The sequence below is a fragment of the Cardiocondyla obscurior genome, linkage group LG20 (genome assembly GCF_019399895.1).
Source record: "Cardiocondyla obscurior isolate alpha-2009 linkage group LG20, Cobs3.1, whole genome shotgun sequence".
In the NCBI taxonomy this organism is placed as follows: domain Eukaryota; kingdom Metazoa; phylum Arthropoda; class Insecta; order Hymenoptera; family Formicidae; genus Cardiocondyla; species Cardiocondyla obscurior.
Window position 1 is genome coordinate 8,820 of NC_091883.1, and position 13,846 is coordinate 22,665.

General features: G+C 34.8%; 1 protein-coding gene across 1 annotated transcript; it reads left to right on the forward strand.

Moving 5' to 3' along the window:
• Window positions 1-4,160: 4,160 nt before the first annotated feature.
• On the forward strand, window positions 4,161-5,360 carry LOC139110448 (uncharacterized). The gene is made up of 3 exons (XM_070670257.1): window positions 4,161-4,545; window positions 4,697-4,992; window positions 5,208-5,360. Exons 1-3 carry the CDS (start codon window positions 4,161-4,163, stop codon window positions 5,358-5,360), a joined length of 834 nt encoding a protein of 277 aa, XP_070526358.1.
• The last annotated feature ends 8,486 nt before the right edge of the window (window positions 5,361-13,846 follow it).

Here is a 13,846-nt window from a genome sequence, read left to right on the forward strand (position 1 = left end):
AACAGACTTATTAATACATTAGTTTTGCCGCAATTTGATGGACCACAAATGATGGCGCGAATAGAACTCGGTAACATGTTTCCATGTCTATGTAACACACACTCGGATAATAACTTGTCATCGAAATTCCCCATCTTGATTGGTGGCGCTTGCTGTATGAACCGCATTCTACCTTCTAAATGAGATCAATATCATCCATGCTGATATATTTATAGTTGTGTGCATAAAAATTAAACGCTCAGTATTCACTATGTTTTTGTTGCTGTCGGACGATTGTAATATTTGTGATTTAACCGCTAAACAACTACAACATATTCCAAAAATATTCTTATTACAACGATTTTCGCAACATATTGACTATTTGTGGAATAAGCTTCCTGAACACTTAAAGGCTGATTTAGATGTTCAACAATACCGTCGATGTTTAAAACATTATAATTTATCGAGTTATGAAACGCATGTTGACGGTCCTGCGCCATTAATAAAAAACTGTATTGAATGTCTGAGAAAATTGGGCGAGGCTTGTTAAACAGAGCGATTAACGCACTTCCGTTTGAATTGCACATACCAGGGTACCAGTTTTGTGGCCCAGGAACTCGATTAAACGAACGATTTGCCAGAGGAGATCGTGGAATTAATCCATTGGATGCCTTGTCGCGATCACGATATAGCCTACTTACGTAGCAACAATCTCGCAGAGCGCCACGTGGCTGACAATATTCTTGCCAATAAAGCGCTGCAACGTATTAACGCAGAAGATTCAAGTTTTGGTGAAAAGGCCGCAGCCACGACCGTATGGGCAGCTATGAAAGCAAAACGAAACTTGTATGGGCTTATGTGTAGCGAGGAAGAATACGCTGAAGAAGAAAACGGCGAAGAAACGAACACTTCCGATAGCAAAACGTGGTGGCGTTATACCGCTTCTGCCCTTACTGGGTGCTATCGGTTCGCTCGCCGGTGGAGCCGCAGGAATCGCAAAAGCTGTAAATGATAAAAAAGCCTCACAACGCCAACTTGAAGAAATGAAACGTCACAATTACGCCATGAAAGGTCGCGGTGTTTATCTCGCTCCATACAAACGTGGTGGTGGAGTTCGAAAAAATAATGGAAATAAGAAAGGAAAAAAAAAACGCCGATAAGACGTTAAAACTTCCCAAAGGTGCTACTACCGATATACAGTTGCGACAATTAGCGAAACACATGCGCATTCCATATTTTAGAGGCGTTTTTATGCGTGACACTTTACCGATTGAGGGAATACATCAAAACGAGAGCGGTATTGTGAATTTAGATAAAGTTGAAGGATTAGGTACCCACTGGGTAGCATATGCGAAAAGAAAAAATCGCGCTATGTATTTTGATAGTTTTGGTAATCTTCGACCGCCACAAGAACTTGCTCGATATCTGGGGAATAATGCAACACAAATTGAATATAATCGCTTACCATATCAACGATATAATCAAAACAACTGTGGGCAATTGTGTCTACAGTGTCACGTGCTGACAAATTTAATACTTTAAATAATAAACTGTGGGAATAAACTTTGGAATGCAACGAAATTTAAAACCTATTCTATTTAAAGAACAATAAGTGACTGACACCGGGTGGGACCGAGCCGGTTACCATCGGGGACCGAGGCGAATAAGAAATATGATTTTATCGATCGAACATCAACGGGTAGAGCTGTTACTAATTAGTTATATTTAATTATCGATCTAAAATACCCTTCCTCCTTGATTTTGAAGAGGTGGTGAACCAAGTCTTTAGCGGGGACAAGGGGATCCACGTTCTATAAAAGAACGTGCGAAGAAGCGCGAGCAGTTAGTTAGTCAGTTAATTAATTAATCAATCAATTGTGAAAGAATACAGAGCATTGTGAATGAAGCGATTGATGGTCAGAAAGAGTTGTTTGATTCCGATTGAGTTTAAGGAATAATTGAGCGAGAGGATCAAGGAAGTTGAGCTAAAACTTAGAGAGATTGAAAGTAAAAGATCTTTGGAAAGATTGTGAGAGATTTTTAAAATTAATTGGATATTTAAGGTAAATATTTTATTTAAATAAATTGTTATTTGATAATTTAACTTTAATATTTTATTTTGATTTAACTTGATTTTGGTGTCGGAATTTTTAAATTGAAAAGAGTTGAGTTAAATATTATTTATTCCTTGGAGGTGTTTCTGTAGAACCTCGCGGACGAAGAGTGTCGCGTTGGGTTTGGTCGCTTCTTTATGGAGCGCGCGCAGAAAGATTTCCGAAGATTTTCTGCTGCCGCCGCTGAATGAATAATTTAGATTTTGAAATTTCTAATGAAGAAACGCGCCGGTAAACGAGTTCAAATAAAACGACTCCGATACCAGGTCAAGAGAGCCCTTGAAACGAAACAAAATCCTTTCTCCTTAATCCAGAAATTAAAACAAATAACTGAATTAAATAAACCAAAATATAAATTAATTTTGATTGATTTCCAGATCAATTATCCGAATTTTAATATAATTCCTAAAACTGATCCGCGTTTTGTGACTGTGTGAAATGACGGGTTCAAAACAATTTCGGTTTTAAATCGGTTATATTTAGTCTCTTTACAAAAGAAATGTTTGTTGTGCGCGACGGCGTCGCAAAAACTCTAAACGTGCAGCACGCGATTAAATCGAGACACTTGTCTCACGATACTCGACGCGTCGAGAAATGACAAATCGCAAAAACCGGGAATCCGCACTCTGTTTTCAAAACGACTGTGTGGCGACGAAAGAAACCGCTCTTTATACCGAGAAAAGGCCCAGAATTTTCGGGAAAGTGCCGGCGCCGATAACACGCTATTATGAAGTGATCTAGATCGCTTCAGATGAGTTTACCGGTGTGACCACGGCATAAACAGCTTAAAGGTGAGGTAACACGATGCTCACCACGGCGTGTCAAAAATATTGTTGCCGAGGCTGGCGTTGAAGCCAGCTGTTCGGCACGCGGGCGCGGCGTGATCCACGCGACATCGACTCGCTAAGCGGTGACCGCGACGGTAATTATTTTCCTTTCCGAACAGTGACTTACAGAAATCTTTATCTTTTCGGTCCAGACGATTAAAAGCAAAGAAATAATTTCGCAATCCTTGTCCGGTCCCGGGTAAAGTTCTTAAATGAATTGACTCAAAAACGGACTAAATAATTACGTTTATCAGGACGTGACAACAGTTTCTACAGACGATTGATACACAATTTAAGAACAAACATTATGCGCTGTAAACTCAGTATCAAACATGTCGCTGACGCTCACGTTATCGGGCAAAAGTAGTATCCTCGCGGTGAGCTACTTTCCCGCTATAGATTTAAGCGATGGAGAATATGAACTCGGGCTGGCTGATTTTGAAACGTATTTTACAATTCCTAATGTAAACTCATCAAATAATACATTCTATTTCGATAATGCTGATGATGATAATGATGGAGAAAGTATTACCATTCCCGACGGCTCGTATGAACTGTGCGATATTGCCGAATATCTAAAACGTACGCTCGACGAGCTTCATATCAATGATGTTGCAAAGAACGTGATTTCATATGGTAATGATGAAAAAGATTATCCTTTAACGATTAAAGCTAATAACAATACGATGAAAAGCGAGATTAAGTGTATTTATCAAATAAATTTTACCAAACCATACAACATTAAATCGTTGTTAGGTTTTTCATCAGATCGCATACTCGAGCCGTTACGTTGGCATGAATCGGACGCACCGATACAAATTATCAATGTAAATGTTATTCGCATTGAATGCAGTGTAACGGGGGGTGCATACAGTAATGGAAAACGTGTACATACAATACATGAATTTTCACCTAAGGTTCCACCTGGATATAAGATATCTGAAACTCCAACACAGATCATTTACCTTCCAGTCGTCGTACAAAGCGTTACTGATTTGACGATTCGCATTGTAGATCAGAACGGACGATTGCTTGATTTTCGTGGCGAAGAAATTACCGTGAGACTGCATGTGCGGAGACGACTTTAGTGTGAGATGCTCGTTTTGAATAAAACGTCGAACGTGAGACAAACTAAATACACAGCTTCCACCAAAGGGGTTCAATTATTGAAGAAAAAACTTACTACATCAAACGTAGAATTTTTAAAATCATTGGGTTTCATTGTGTGCAACATCTAAAAATGGCTGATATATTGATTATTGATGATAAGCCGATCTTTGACAATAGTATTGTTAAAATTGAAACTCATACGTACAACCCATATGCTAACACAACGTTTGGATATAGTGATGAAATACGGATACCAATACAACAACAGGATTTGTATACGTTGCCATGTGACAGTTTTCTCTATATTGAGGGAAAAATAAAAATAAAAAAACTTGACGATAAGTTAACAGCTGCGCTAGGAAATAATTGTGTAGCATTTATGTTCGATGCAATCCGTTATGAACTCAATGGTGTAGAAATTGATCGCAACAGAAACGTTGGAATAACTAGCACTTTTAAAAATTATATATCGCTAACATCTGATAATGCTGTGATGCTGCAAAATGCTGGATGGAGTGAAACATCAACTACGTCAGAAGGATTCTTTAATTTTTGTGTACCTCAGTATATTGTTAGGTTTCTGTGAAGATTATAAACGAGTGGTTGTCAACGCTCGCCATGAATTAATTTTAATACGCGCTCGCAATGATAATAATTCCATTATAGGAGATTCGAAATTAGAGCCAGAAATTGAATTGCATAAAATACAGTGGCGAATGTCTCATGTCATATTAAATGAGGTTAATAAATTATCCATGCTGCGAACTTTGGATAGTGGGCGATATTTAAGCATGACTTTTCGCTCATGGGATTTGTATGAATATCCTCTTTTGCAGAGTACTACAAAACATTCTTGGGCCGTCAAGGCTGCAACGCAACTTGAAAAACCTCGATACGTTATCTTTGCTCTGCAAACCGATCGCAAAAACGTTATGTCTAAAAATCAACCATTTTTGATGATTGTAAATTAACGAATGTGAAACTTTTTCTCAACTCTGAATATTATCCATATGATGATCTGAATTTAGATTTTGACAAAAAAAGATACGCCATTCTTTATGATATGTAAATACGTTTTCGTAAAGCTTATTATGGCAACAGTTCTTATGAGGCTTTTTGCAATGTAGCAGCATTTCTATCATATGGACCATTTGTTGTTATCGATTGCTCTCGACAGAACGAGTCAATCAAAAGCGCCACTGTAGACGTGCGATTAGAATTTGATTGCAAGGAAAATGTTCCTGCAAATACAACCGCATATTGTCTTATTTTACATGATCGCATAGTTGAATATAGTCCACTGTCTAACGTTGTGCGCAAGGTCTTATAAAATTGCTATATCAGCAGTTTTTATCATATATATAAAGAAACAATTTTATCTACACATCATTATTGTTTCAAACACGCGTTCATCATGATTGCGCCAACGTTTGTTGATCTTCAAGGTTTTAATATTGGACGGCGATTTATTGTAAAAAAAGTTGCAGTGATAAGAGAGGGTACTGTTCTAACTCATTATATCTTTAAAAATCCAGTGCCTTGGAATTTTTTAGCGCAATCTGAAAAATCATGCGTTTCTTGGACAATAAAATATCATCATACATTGTCATGGGAAGAAGGAACCGTGCCATACAACATGGCAAAACAATTAATTACAACAGCTGTAACAGGTGTAGACGGTGATGAAGTGTCACGTCTTATATACGTCAAAGGATATGAGAAACGTGCATGGTTGGCTGATATGCTCGACGATGATGTTAGAGAAGATTACACCATTGAAACCTTAGACGCTGATTATGAAGATATTGAATCTTTAAATATTTTAGATACTATAAATACCGTGCGATGCGGAAATCATCTTACGCATTGCGCTTTACAGAATGTATTTAAAATATTCAACTGGTGGTCGCAGCGTCAAAAGGAATTATAAAGATGAAAAAATTTATGTTAACGGGGATGGCGATGAAGTGTAGCATCTTATATCAAAGGATATGAGAAACGTACATGGCTGATATGCTCGACGGTGATGTTAGAGAAGACCACATCATTGAAACCTTAGACGCAGATAATGAAGATGCCGAATCTTACAAAATATTTTAGATCCTATTAATAATCATCTTACGCATTGCGCTTTACAAAATGTATTTAAAAATATTTAACTGGAGCATCAAAAGTTGTAAAAATTTTAATAAAAATTTTAATAAAAAAATTTATGTTAGCGGATGGTGACGAAGTGTAGCACCTTAAAATATTCAATTAGTGGTTGTAGCGTCAGGAGGAGTTATAAAGATTAAAATAAAAATTATTTTTATGTAAAATTATGTTTTTTTTATTTTAACAAATATATAAAATATATAAAATATATAAAATATATAAAATATATAAAATATATAAAATATATAAAATATTTAAAACATATATAAAATATTTAAAAACATATATTTTTAATCTTAATCTTAATCTTAATCTTAATCTTAATTTAAATCAGGTTTTGGGGGCTGAAATATAATTATAAATTAAAAAAAATACAATTATAATATATTAAAAATATATATTAAAAATATATATATTTATTTATTTTTACCTAATTCCAACTTTTCGGCGCAAAGGCGATGTCTTCTTCCATGTTAAACAGGTTGCGCAGCCCGAAAACATCACCACCTTCATGGGGGCCCATCCAAATATATCTGTTATACTCCCTATCGCGACGGCGTTCATTTTCTCGCATATTTTTTTTATATTAATAAACCCTATTATATTGATTTCTTCCGGATCAATCCAATCCTAAAAATTAAAAAATTTAATTATTTTATTTCTACATTCTTTATTATTTAAATATATTTTTGTGTAAAAAGATGACTTACGGGCTGTACGCGTGGAATTTTTATTTTCATGATATGCTTTATTTGCACCTCATGATACGGTTCGCTGTCTATGTATATGCGCTGAAAAAAGTATTATGATACATTTTTTTTCATTAAAATAGTTTGTATTTTACATGATAGTTTTTACCCCAATCGCTGGATATGTCACATCAATGTGATTTTCTATACAATCGTTATAAATAGAATCCATTTTAAACAAAAACTTTTTATAATAAAAATTAGCTCACAAAAACTCAAATGCTTCACGACTGAATAGATTTTCATCTCACAGCCTCTCTTATATATACATTTTTGCATATTGATGCATTTTTAACACATGTCGATTTGACAGCATTTTTTAAATGATTCGCATGGGTATATGTCACACACACCTTAGGATAGTAGATGATAAAAAATGCTTTCGTTTTCTTTCTGACAGTCTGTAATGCTCTTATTTTCAAAGAAAGATTCGCATGAGTAAGTGTTTTAAATGTTTATATTATATTTCAAAAAATGTTTATATTAAATATATTGTTTATAAGAAAAAAATATTTGCAAATTTATATTTTTAATATAAAATAATTTCACATTATGTGCAAGAATGCATCTTGAGTTTCAAACGTGTAGCTATAAGAAAAATTTGCATAAGTATATGTCGCATTTTTCGAGATACATCTTTTAAATGAAATAATTTCTTAATCTCTCATTGCATGATAAAATGCATCTTAAGTTTCAAACGTGCTAAACGCTGTAAAAAGATTCGCATGAGTATATGTCACACCTTCGGGACTGCTGTTGATAAAAAAATGCTTTTGTTTTACTTTCTGACTGTCAGCAGTGAGCTCACAGCTGTAGTCTGTCAGTCGTATGCTGATTTTTTCAAGTGTAACGTCTAATTTCTCTCAAATGGAAAAGTGTTCGTCGCTACTGCATATTCTTGCGCGTCGCGAGTTGAGGGATCGTACCCCATTCAGTACAGGCGGTGTGTGGTGTGGTACACACCAAAATCACAGTTTAGCTCAATTTAGCTTATATTTAGACAATCGCTTATGTGGTGAAAGCAGCCGTGGTGGAATATTAATATTACACAGAACTCTTCGTTTAATTCCTGAAAATTCCGTGAGTGACGAGCGCATATATGTACTTGATAAGCAGATAAACTTGTGCACCCACATAAAACAATCCGTTTTGGCGGACAGCGAATTGCTGCCGATAAAAAGAATACGACAAAATTAAAAAACGTAAGTTTTTATTGTATTTGTAATATATTAACGGTTGTTGCTAGCGCGGGGTGTTGTGAGGGGGAATAAACACGGGTTCTAACTCAGGAGTTGAGGGAGGCGAGGGACGGGGGAAATCCGCGATGAGGAGCGCGGGAGGTAGGTGGAAAAGACGGGGGTATGAATGGGCGACAGATACCCCCGTCTTTTCCCACCTACGGCTACCTCTCCCCGCGCTCCTCTCATCGCGAATTTTTTTCCCCCGTCCCCTCGCCACCCTCAACGCTCCTGGGTTAGAACCCGTGTTTATTCCCTACTACAATTATATAACAAATATTCCTGTACTATACGTGTCTTATGTTTGGGATCGTTGTCTTGATACAGTTTAAAGTTATTTGCAATCCCATTTTTAACACACTTTGATGCAAATTATTTTTAAAATGTTTAAATATCTATTCTTATCTAATATATCGTCTATAAAACTAAATGCCCCACGCCGAAAGCAGCCACACCATGACAGAACCTCCTGTGTTTCACTGTGTGCAGGTTTTCGGTTTTAAGTGTTCGTTACATTTCCGCCACACTCAGACTCTTCCATCACTTCCGGTCATATTAAATTTGCTCTCGTCTATAAAAATTTCATCTTAATAAAAATAAAATTCGAGTGTGGCGGAAATGTAACAAACACTTAAAACCGAAAAACCTGCACGGAACAGTGAAACACGGAGGAGGTTCTGTCATGGTGTGGGGCTGCATTTCTGCTTTCGGCGTGAGGCATTTAGTTTTTATAGATGATATATTAGATAAGAATAGATATTTAAACATTTTAAAAAATAATTTGCATCAAAGTGCGTTAAAAATGGAGATTGCAAATAATTTTAAACTGTATCAAGACAACGATCCCAAACATAAGGCACGTATAGTACAGGAATACTTGTTATATAATTGTAAACAGGTATTACAACCACCTCCGTAATCCCCAGACTTAAATCCTATCGAACATGTTTGGGATGAATTAGATCGCAGAGTTCGTCAAACAACAATAGGCTCAATAGACGAATTAAAAAAACGTTTAAAAGAAGAATGGGCGAAAATTAGTGTAGAATACTTAAAAAAATTAATTACCTCTGTTCCCACGCGGTTACAACATGTAATTTAGCAAAAGGGGTACCCTACCAAATATTAAATTTTTATTTTTTTTTAGTTTGTAAGCTCTTTTTTTATAGTTTGTAAGTTATTCTTTTAGTGTCCGAATAATTTTGTGAGGTACAAACTTGTCGTTTTGCGGTATTTGCGTTATTATTTAAATAATAAAAAATAATAATAATTAAATTTTTGTATTAATTTTATCTATACAGTGCTACCTAATAAAATAAAACATAATTTTTTTATTCTGCGTTCGCGTATTAAAAATATAGTAATTAAAAGGTCAAAATACATTGGTGTCCGAATAAATATGTGAGTGACTGTAAATAAATATAAGTTTTTTAAAGTGCTAAATCGTTATATTTGTTATTTGTATATCTTTTATGCATTAATGACGTGATTCGAAATTTAAATTTAACATTTCTTTAAAGTAAATACTGTAGCTATAAACACGACTACGTCGACTTCGTCCAAATTCCTACAAATTTATAAAAATTATAAAATAAATATATATTATATATATTTAATATGTAATAGTTATAAAAAAATTAACTTACTTCGTGATTTAAATATCGAAACCTATCTTTTACGTTGCGTCTTCTCTCGTTTGTATAGGCTTTTTTTAATGTAAAGTTCAAGATGTCGTGTAGAAAGTCTTCAGAAGTAGCATTTAAATATGCAAAATTTACGACAATCATTCGATTGTAATTCCTAAAATTTTTATTCCAAAATATTTCGCGTATAAATTTGGGCCATGTTCTTGCATCATCAATAACATCTTGCACTGCAAGTCACAGGTTCTTATTTAATTGTTCTACTGTGTAATCCATACTGGATTAATAGTCCATAAATCTTTTATTACACGACGTTCACAACGTGAAAGTATTTTGGTGACTGAGAAATTATAACTGGGTACTTAAAGTTACCTACTTTACTTGAATTATTTTTAAGTAAAAATCTAACGCGAATCATGTGTGTATATACTAGCTTTTAATCTTGTTGATTATTTATATCATTATTTTAAATGCCGTTTTCTGTCTTGAGAAAGACAAGGCATTTAAAATTGTCTTTCTCAAGACAGAAAACAAAAATTATCCCAAAATTAAATTATACGTAATGTAAAAATATGTATTTATAATATAAGTAACATGAGTATTTAATTTCGATTGTCAAAAGTCGCGAAATGTCTTAAAGTATACGCTAGAATTAATAGCGTACTCTTGCGATATACTTCTATCTTTGTCCTCCCGTATAAACACGAACGCGTGCAAGCGAGAGAGCGAAGGTGCGTCTATAATAATTTCTTAGCGTTCACTCATGCTTTCTCTCTCACACGCACGGGTCGCGAGCAGGATAGAGCATGAAAACGCCTCCCACCAAATTTTCCCCCGTCCTCTCGCTCCTTTCGGCGTTCCACGCCTCACGTACGCGATCCGCGATGAGGCCTCACGCACATTACCCCACCTCACGCGCGGGAGCCGCCGTCCCCGCAGTGCGACAGGCCATTATTGCCGGTCACTGTACATCCATTGACTATTCCCCATCCCGCTTCTTCCAGAACTTTACAGAATTTTCTTCCTTTCCCTGTAATTTTTTATCCTTTGTTTTCCTTTTTCTTTCTTCCTTATCTTCTTCTCCTTTTTCATTATCCCATAGTCCCCCCTCCTCTCCCGTTCTCACATTAAAGTCCTCCCCAATCAAATATCTCGTTCCTTCCTCTTTTTCATCCATCCAATTTCTCATATTCTCTATCATATCTTCTAAATCCTCATTCACATATACCCCTGCTATTTTCCACCATACTCTTCCACATTTTATCTTTATTCCTATCATTCCTTTCTTATCTTCGAAATCTATTTCTCTTTCTCCTTCCATCTCCTCCTTCCATCCCATCAACATTCCCTCCATTGCCCTCCCTTTCTTATTTTTCTTTTCTGCTCCTTTATTTATCCATTTGTAACCCTTTGGCAATCTGCTTATCAAGACGTTATATAACATACTTTAATTATCATTCAATTTTATATTATATACATTTTTATTTTATGTTATTATATTATATTATATACCACTTTAAATTTTATATTATTTTATTATTATATACATTTATATTTTATGATATTATATTACATAACATTTTATATTATATTATTAAATACCTATTTAAAAAAAAATAATAATAATTATTATTATAACACCATATTATACAATTTCAAAATAATCAACTAAAATATATTATATTAAAATAATTAGAAACATGAAAAAATAATTTCAAAATAAGCTTATTATCCTAAAAATAAAAAAAAAAAAAAAAAAGTGAGCGTCTAAAGAGCGATTTAAAGAAAATAAGCGTCAAATAGCGATAAATTAAAGAAAATATGTAAATTTTTATGAAAATTTTTCAACAAAAGTAAATATTCTTATGCTTGCCATACGTAGTAACATAATGTATTACGTATGACTTAAGGGGGAAGGTGTCACATGCTGACAAATTTAATATTTAAAATAATAAACTGTGGGAATAAACTTTGGAATGCGACGAAATTTAAAACCAATTCTATTTAAAGAACAATAAGTGACTGACACCAGGTGGAACCGAGCCGGTTACCATCGGGGACCGAGCTAAATAAGCTATATGATCTTATCGATCGAACATCGACGGGTAGAACTGTTACTAATTAGCTATATGAAATTATCGATCTTAAAGAACCCTTCCTCCTTGATTTCAAAAGAAGTGGTGAACCAAGTCTTTAGCGGGGACAAGGGAATCCACACCCTATAAAAAGAGCGTGCGAAGAAGCGCGAGTTAGTTAAGTTGAGTTAAGAGTAGTCAAGTTAAAAGTTAAGTGACAAGTCACATTCATTATCATTTGGTCATTGTGAAACGGTTGATGGTCAGAAAGAGTTTGTTTGACTCCGATCGAGTCTTGAGAAATAATTGAACGAAAGAATTGAGAAAACTAAGCTAAAGATTTTGAGAGATTGAGACCTGAGATCTATTAAGAAAATGTGAGAGAATTAATATTTTAATTTAGAATTTAAGGTAAATAATTTAACTTTAAATAAATTGTTATTGTTAATTTAATTTCAATATTTTATTTTATTAAATTTGAATTTGGTGTCGGATTTTTAAATTGAAAGAAGTAGAGTTAAAATATTTACCTTAAATTATTAAATTAAAAAGAATATCCTTGTGGACATACACTAATCAAAACAAAACACCCAAAATTATTTATTTTTGAAACAATTAAAGGAGAATTGTTAACACGTACAAAATCAATTGCGGTAGAGAACATAGATATTTTTGCATATGTAAATTCAAAGTTTGTCTACGTAGAAAGACATGTGAGAACACAAATTAATTGTTTGTATACGGACATCATTAAACAACGATGTGAATTAGAACGTCAAGGATTAAAGAATATGCTGAGTCTCGCCACACAAGCACCGGATGAATCTGCATACCATATGCTGAAAGGACCAAAATACATGGCAATGTTATCGAAAGAAGTCGTACACCTAACAAGATGTACATCAGTAGAAGTAATCGTACAACATATGCAAGAGTGTTATCAACAGTTACCGGTATCGAGAGAAAATAAAACATATTTTATGTCACCGCGTACTCATATTTTTTTCAAAACAGGAACGCAAATTCCATGCAGCAGAATTTTACCAATGATGTTTTACTTGCATGACGGATGGTATAGAATAACGCCAAACGTTGAGTATAGTAAAACACCAGAAACAAGTAAACCAATGACAAAACCAACTTGGCATTACAACGATTCAGGATTTTTGGCAGCAAGTGGAATATATACCACGAAAGATTTGGAGAATCTCAGGGATCATATTATGTTTCCTGCAGAAAAATCAAGTATTTTAAATTCCGTATCACGAGGAGTACGTGGAGAGCAAGTATTAACGCAAGGGATTTCGTTATCGAATTTGATGGACCAAAAAACCTTGAAGAAAATTACGGATAATGCCTGGAAGAAAATTTGGGGAACATTTTTATCAGTTGGCAATGCTAGTGCAGGAATAATCGGGATATATTTCTGCATTAGAACGATGAAATTAATTATCGATACCGTGATACATGGCTATGCGTTACACACAATATACGGATGGTCAATACATTTAATTGATAGATTGAACGAACTTATCTGAAGTGAAGTTCGATCCTAATTATGCCCGTTGTTTCGTCCGGATGGAATAATAACTATGTAGTCGTGCTTTGCGCGCCATCTGACAATAGTTTTCAAAAAACTCCAAGCAAAAAGAAAGGCGCTGCGCGCGGCCTGGTACTCGCGCGCCTCCAGCGCCTACGCTCGTCATAAGTTTAAAGAAGGAAGGACAGCAAATCGTACAGAGAAGGGTGGGAAAAAAGAAGGGGAGGGGGTCCATCCGGACGAGACAACAGGCATAATTAGGATCGAACTTTACTTCAGGTAAGTTCGTTCAATCTATCAATTATGCCCCGTTGTCTCGTCCGGATGGAATAATAACTATGTAGGTGTTCATAGCAACGATTTGCTGAAAAGAACTATAATTAGAAACTCACAAAAAATAAACGCTGGTAAGCCTAC

Coding starts and splice junctions, on each gene's coding strand:
- LOC139110448 (XM_070670257.1), top strand. CDS start 4,161: ATGGCTGATATATTGATTATTGATGATAAGCCGATCTTTGACAATAGT. Junction 4,546..4,696: donor GCTGCAAAATGCTGGATGGA/GTGAAACATCAA, acceptor ATTCCATTATAG/GAGATTCGAAATTAGAGCCA. Junction 4,993..5,207: donor ATCAACCATTTTTGATGATT/GTAAATTAACGA, acceptor TGCTCTCGACAG/AACGAGTCAATCAAAAGCGC.